This window comes from Narcine bancroftii, chromosome 14, assembly GCF_036971445.1.
Source record: "Narcine bancroftii isolate sNarBan1 chromosome 14, sNarBan1.hap1, whole genome shotgun sequence".
Classification (NCBI taxonomy): Eukaryota; Metazoa; Chordata; class Chondrichthyes; order Torpediniformes; family Narcinidae; genus Narcine; species Narcine bancroftii.
In genome coordinates this window covers 51,998,138-52,004,946 of record NC_091482.1, presented here as the reverse complement: position 1 = coordinate 52,004,946, position 6,809 = coordinate 51,998,138, and the positions used below count along the sequence as shown (strand labels likewise).

Below are 6,809 nucleotides of genomic sequence, written 5' to 3'. Positions count from 1 at the left end.
ATCTTTATATGGTTCATATCAGTTTTGTTTTATCATTGAGCTGCAGTTATTGCAACATTAAAGATGGAATCCATATCAGTTTGAATATTGATTTTAAGGTTGTTGGATTATTTTAACCTTATAAGGCAGTGTTAATCTTTGCACTACATGTTTCAGGCAGTTGAGAATCAACTGCTTTAATAAATAGATGTGTTTCCCTGATACTTCTTGTTTCAGTGAACTTAATATTCTTCTACAGGCAGGTGACGAACACTGATGACAAAATTAGACTCCCACAATGAGAATCTCTATTGCTGGAATGACACCAGTGAGTCAGCAATTTAAAGATGGCACAACACAACTGAAGATGGCAGGCAAGCAGAGCTCAAGGTGAAATGATAGGTCATTCAGAACCTCAGCCAACATCACAGAAAGCCAGGAGCATTTAGCGTGAACGCTTTGAAAGGCTGATTTTAAAAAAAAGAAGTAACATTGCAGAAGGTCCAGACAAGTTTTCTGAAGAACAAAAGATTCATGAGGGAAAGGAAGCCATGTTGTTTTACATATGGAAAACACGGAAATTTGCCGACACTGTGGTTAAAATAAAAACACAATGCCCGAGAAACTCAGCAGATTAAACAGTGTTCTTTATTGAGCAAAAATAAATGTACATAACCAATGATTCAGGCTTGAACCCTTTATCAACGCATGTAAAAATGTAGGCAGGCCCATTAGCTTCATTCTTTAATGTTTCCCTATTTTTCTTTCATTCATGTGCCTGTCTAAGATTCTTAAATGTCCCTATTGTTCCTGCTTCCACCACCACCCCGGCAAGGCATTACAGACACCCATAACTCTCTGTGAAAAAGAGCTCACCCCTGATCTCTCCCCTAAACTTCTCTCCCTTCACTTTGTACAGAAGCCCTCTGGTGTTTGTTACTCATGCCCTGGGAAAAAAACATGCTGGCTGGCTACCTTATCTATGCCTCTCACCTCTCATCCTTTGCTCCAAAGAGAAAAATGCTAGCTCTCCTAACCTTGCCTCATAAGACAAATTTTGCAATTGAACATAGAATACTGCAGCACAGTACATGCCCTATAGTCCACAATATTTTGTTCTGACCCATATATACCAATTAAAAAAAACCTCTTTACCTCATAACCCTCTATTTTTTCTTTTATCCATGTGCCTATCTCTGAGTATCTTCAATGCCTCTATTGTTCCAGCCTCCACCACCAGCCCTGGCAATGCATTCTAGGCACCCACAACTCTTTGTGTATAAGACCTACTCCTGATGTCTCTCCAAAACATTCCTCCCATCTCTTGTCTTGGAGAAGATTACAGAGATAGGAGGGACCAGAGTGAAAGAGGAAACTGAATAGGTTGAGGTGAGGCATTGTTGAATGAGGAGGTAGAGTAGATCAGCAGAGAGCTTAGGTCATTCAGAACTTTGTGGTCAATGCTCAGGAAGGATGGAATGGGGAAAGCCAGCCCAAGTTTGTCATGGAATAGTCAAGTCTTGCAGTGAGAATCCTGAGTGAGGAATTCGGTGGAATGTGAGGTGAAGTGAATGGAGTCAAATGATCTAAAGATCATCGAATTTTATGACAGCTGAAAAATCACTGAGCCCATTGGGTTTGTAGGAGATCCGTTTCAATGCCTGCTCCTTCACCTGAACCTTGCCATTATATAACCTTGTCAATTCAGTTCCCTTTCAGAAGATTGAATCATCTTTAGTGTCCATCTCCTTCATGTCTCCTCTCAATTTTCCTTGCTTTAAGAGGAACAGACCCAGCTTCTCCAGTTTAACACTGTAACTGATCCCTCTTCTCTGGAAAGATTGTAGGAAGTCTTTTCTGCACCATCTCTAGACCTACCCATTCTTCCTGAGTCGCGACCAGAACTGTGGTGACCTGACCAGTGTTTTGTGCAAGTTGAACATAACCTTCCTGCATTTGTACTCTGTGCATCCACATATGAATCCTGGATCCCATAGACATGGCAGAGATGGAAATATTTCCCCTGATGATGCCATGATCAATTCAGTGAATGCCAACAATATTTAGGATGTTATTTAAACTGCTGCTAATATGAATGGTGATGTTGATACTTCATGAAACAGGAGAAGGCAAGTCGGGGATTTTTTTTTTAATGGGACCAGTGGTGTCAGCTGATGGGATTGGCAATAGCAAAGGAAATGGAAAAGCTTGGTACCTGGCACTTTTGGAGAACCGATTTTACTTGTCATTTAACATGTTAGAATAATTTTTTTACATTATGCTGTAAGCAGCACAGACTGGTTCACTTTCCAAGCCCTTGCAAGTGAAATTGGATGTGTATAATCACCATCAAACCTTATGATTGAAGTAGTTGAAGGTGGGTGTAGGGGACAGTCCCGAGGAACTCCAGTAGGGATGATACACCTTCAGCAACCTCGAACATCCCCTCAATGCCCAATGCCCAGTATTACCAGTTCTCCTTGAGAACACAGTGAAACATGAGAGTCTGCAGATGCTCTGATTGAAGTAAAATCACACTGAAATGCTCAGCCGGTCTTTTCAGCGTCCATAGGAGACAAAGATATATTGCTGACGATTCGGGCCTGAGCCCTTCCTCAAGGAATAGGCAGAATGAGCCAAGAGAGGAAATCTCAGAGCTCAACAATGCTGGCTGGGGGAGGAGCCCAGCGACGGGGGAAGAAGTGGTGTTGGGGTGGGGTTTAAACAAAAGCCAGAGAAATCGATATTAATACCATCCCATCCAGTCGGAAGATGAGGTGTTATTCCTCCAGTTTGTGGGTGGTCTCAGTCTGGCTGTGCATAAGACCATGGACAGTCATGTCACGAAGGGAATGGGGTGGGGAATTGAAATGGGTGATCACTGGGAGATCCACACTCTCGTGGCAGACAGAGTTGAGGTGCTCAACGAAGCAGTTTCCCAATCTGCGCCCAGTCTCTTCGATGTAGAGGAAATCATAATGGGAGCACTTGCCCACTTGGATGCAGTAGGTGACCTCTGTAGATTCACAAGTGAAATGTTGCTTCGCTAAGAAGAACTGTTTGGGCCCCGAATGGTGGCAAGGGAGGAGGTGTGGGTGCAAGTGGTTAAATACTGTCTTGATAATTCAGGCAGTCACTCTTATCCCACTTTGGCAATTCCACATTTACTAATGATTGAGGGGAGACTAACTGAGTGGTAATTAGCCTGATTGGATTTTTCCTGCTGTTTGTGAATGGGAACTATCCAAGCAATTTTCCTTATTGGTGAGATGTTGTAACTGTACTAGGCCACATGTCTTTAATGGAATATCTTCTACTTCCATATGTACAATGCTCTGGGCCTTTCTCGTTGATAGTGGGCGTGAATCAGGAGGTGGGGAGTTCTGCCGAGGTGAATCGGCAACTCTGCACTTCTGGCCAAATATCATTGGGAATTTCTCAGCCTTAACCCCTCCTGTGCTCATTTGCTGGGTCCTGCCATCATTCCCAATAGTTGTTTTTATTCTGGGCATACAGGAGGGAGAGAGATCAGCTCATTGAATGGTGTAATGATAAAAACCTTGCACTCAACGTCAGCAAAACCAAGGAGATGATTGTGGTCTATAGGAGGAATTCAGGGGAAGACGACCCAGTCCTCAACGAGGGCTCAGTAGTGGAGAGGGTCAAGGACTTCAAATTCCTGGGTATCAACATCTCCGAGGGTCTGTCCTGGAGCCTCCACGTTGATGCAATCACAAAGAAAGCTCGCCAGCGGGTATACTTTGTGAGGTGTCTGAGGAGGTTTGCTATGTCACCAAAGACTCTCATAAACCTCTACAGGTGGACTGTGGAGAGCATTCTGACGGGTTCCATCTCTGCCTGGTATGGAGGCGCCAACTCTCCTGACAAGAATAAACTCCAGAGGGTTGTTAACTCTGCCTGCAACATCGCTGGCACCGGACTTCACTCCATCGTAGACATCTACACGAGGCGGTGTCTTAAGAAAGCAGCCTCTCTCCTCATGGAACCTCACCAACCAGGTTGTGCCCTCTTCACTCTGCTACCATCAGGAAAAAGGTACAGGAGCCCAAAGACGAGCACTCAACAGCTTCTTCCCCTCCGCCATCAGATTCCTGAATAATCAATACATCCTGCCTTACTTTTCGTGCAGTATTATTCTTATTATTTTATGTTATGGTAATGTTTTAAGATGGTTATAATATGTATATTTTTACTACAATGCCGCCGCGAAACACCGAATTTCATTTCAATATCCTGATTCTGATTCCAAGCACTCGGTTTGGGGAAGATGTGATTGTACAACAGTACAGGCCCTTCTGCCCACAATGTTGCGCTGACCTATATGAACCTACTCCCTGCAATTTTAATTTTTTTCTCTACCTCACACCCATATTTTTCCTTACATCCACGTGCCTATCTAAGTGACTTTTGAATGTCCTCACTATACCAGCCTCCACCACCACCCACGGGAATGCATTCCAGGCACCCACCACTCTGAGCAAAAAACATGCCTATGAACTTTCCTCCACTCACCTTAAACAGATATCCTCTGGCATTGGCTAGAGGATAAAAAGGGGTGCTGGCTATCCACCCTATCTAAGTCCCTCTATGAAGTAACCTCTCATCCTTTGTCACTTCAAACAGAAAAGTCCGAGCTCTATTAACCTTGTGTCAACCCTGAATGAATTAGAAATCTCGAATGTTCAAGAGCAAGAATAATTTAAAAAAAAAATTTTGGGGAGACACAAGCGCGCTGTAATTGAGGTTTCTGAGTGCAGTCGCGATGGAAGTGGGAGATTGCCAATAAAATCACTGCATCTTCAGTTCTGGCCAGCTGATTTTACCTGGTGCAATAGTGTCACAATCATCCGGACAACACTCAGGCTACATTCTTGTGTCATTTTGTAAAAGAATAGATTGCAATATCTGCATTGTTGATTCCTGCAGGTTGGCGATATTATTCACTATGACATTGGGTGGCTGGGCCTGCTCTGGGGATAAACGTGCATGTTCATGCCAAGCCCTGTCCCAGACTCGAGCAGCTCTGAAAGAAGTAACACCAACATCATGCATTCCATTAATTTTATTCTACCAGACAGTCATTTCTGAACAGCAGTAGAACAGACATTTTTTTTGTGTAAAGATACTAAATAAATGATTTTAAAAATCCTGTAAGACAGATGACACAGTGAAGAATAAAATTAAGCTGAGTACAAGAAAAAAAAAGTTTATTTTTCACATTTAAAGCAAGCATCAAAAATAAATATTGTATCCTCTCAGTAACAGAACAGCTACGCGATTATCAGAATGAAATACCAGAAGGAGTGGATAGAATGATGTTCATAACATTCCAGACGAGGGAGACTATAAAATGCACAACGTTTTCTGTGTTTTACGGACTGTCGTGTGTGCAAACTTATAGTGGGGAGTACAATGAATGAAAGCCTGCACAAACTGCTGATGTCGACAGAAGGAATGATTGTAAGACGGCCATGGTGGACAGCAGAAACCTGGTCCTCCGTGTCTAGTGGCCGGAGTTCAGATGATCGAAGTCTGAAATGAAGGATTGAGAGCGGTTAGAACAAATGGCTGCAGATGCTACAAATAGATCACAAGATCAAAGGTGGTGCAAGCACTTGGGGATCGAGAAACAAAAGCTTAAAAATGCTGGAAACACTCAGCAGGTCGGGAGGCAACGTCGGAAGGAGAAAACCAAGCTATTGATTTGGAATTTGCAGCGGCAGTGGTGACAAACCCATCAGGTCTCACCTTCCTTATTCAACAGAAACAGGATTTCACCATGGAGAAATCTGGAAATCACTGCCAGTGATTTGATGCAACCCCACAAGGCGTGAATCCATCTGCAGCCATCTTGATAAACGGTGGGCAATTCAAAACATCAATGATCCCTTTGCTTCCCATTAATGCAGCTCAGCCTGCTCCTGCAGATTGCAAGTTTTCACTGCATGGTAACAGGCCATATTGGCCCATGAGCCTGAGCCGCCCAATTAACCTGCAACCCCTGGTATATCAATTTGAGTTGGGGGTGGGGGGAAGGAAACCTACGCAGACATGGGGAAAACGTACAGACTCCTTACAGATGGCATGGAATTCGAACCCTGGTCTCGATCGCTAGAGCTGTAATAGTATTTCGCTAACCCGTTTGAGGACTTATGTGGGGCTGAGTCATCGGGAGTGGGGCACCGCTAGTCTTCTTGTCACTTTAAGCCCCCAAATTAACTATGGTGTTGAAGAAGATGTCATCGATTTTGAGGGAAATTCAGGAGGAATCTACGTGGTCTAGGACCATAATCTTTGGATATGTGGATGGTGCCTGAGCATCGGATGGTACACTTGATGATGAAGCCAATAACTTGCAGACCAGTCAGTTCAAGCTGAGTAGTGGGAAACATTGATCTGGGTCTAGAACCTGGAGGAAAATGGATGAATTAAGGCAAGCAGAATACAAGTGCTACTCGACTTGTGACCTATGTGACTTAAGTCCATCTGCAATTATTAACAAATATATTTAAGAAAAAAATAAAATTTACGTGGACTATGTTGTATTTGTCTAACTATAACGCCAAAATGTGCGTACTTGTTAGTCAGTGTCCCAGGGTCCATAGGCTGGGCACGACCATCTTGATTCCTGTGCGTGGGTCTTTAGTTGGCGCATGCGCAGTGGGTTACGTAAATTGAGTTCATTTGGGCATGGGCGAGAGTCAAACTCCCTGATGGTATTGAATTTTCTTCCTTAACTCTCATGCCAATTGAAGACTAGCGGATGCACACAGGAATCAAGATGGCCATGCCCAGCCTATGGACCCCAG

At 43.6% G+C, this 6,809-nt stretch overlaps 2 protein-coding genes across 3 annotated transcripts in view; one reads left to right on the top strand and one right to left on the bottom strand.

Moving 5' to 3' along the window:
- The window catches only part of LOC138749150 (transmembrane 6 superfamily member 1-like), a 43,186-nt gene extending 42,593 nt beyond the window's left edge, over positions 1 to 593 (top strand). For both annotated transcript variants that reach the window (XM_069910142.1, XM_069910141.1), the window contains exon 11: positions 239 to 593. In XM_069910142.1, the coding sequence (XP_069766243.1) occupies positions 239 to 281 (43 nt within the window). In that variant the 3' untranslated portion in view covers positions 282 to 593. The remainder of the gene's footprint in view (positions 1 to 238) is intronic.
- A 4,587-nt stretch (positions 594 to 5,180) lies between these two features.
- LOC138749151 (hepatoma-derived growth factor-related protein 3-like) overlaps positions 5,181 to 6,809 on the bottom strand; it is a 74,228-nt gene continuing 72,599 nt past the window's right edge. Inside the window, exon 6 of the mRNA XM_069910143.1 lies at positions 5,181 to 5,532. Within this exon, the coding sequence (XP_069766244.1) occupies positions 5,518 to 5,532 (15 nt within the window). The 3' untranslated portion in view covers positions 5,181 to 5,517. The remainder of the gene's footprint in view (positions 5,533 to 6,809) is intronic.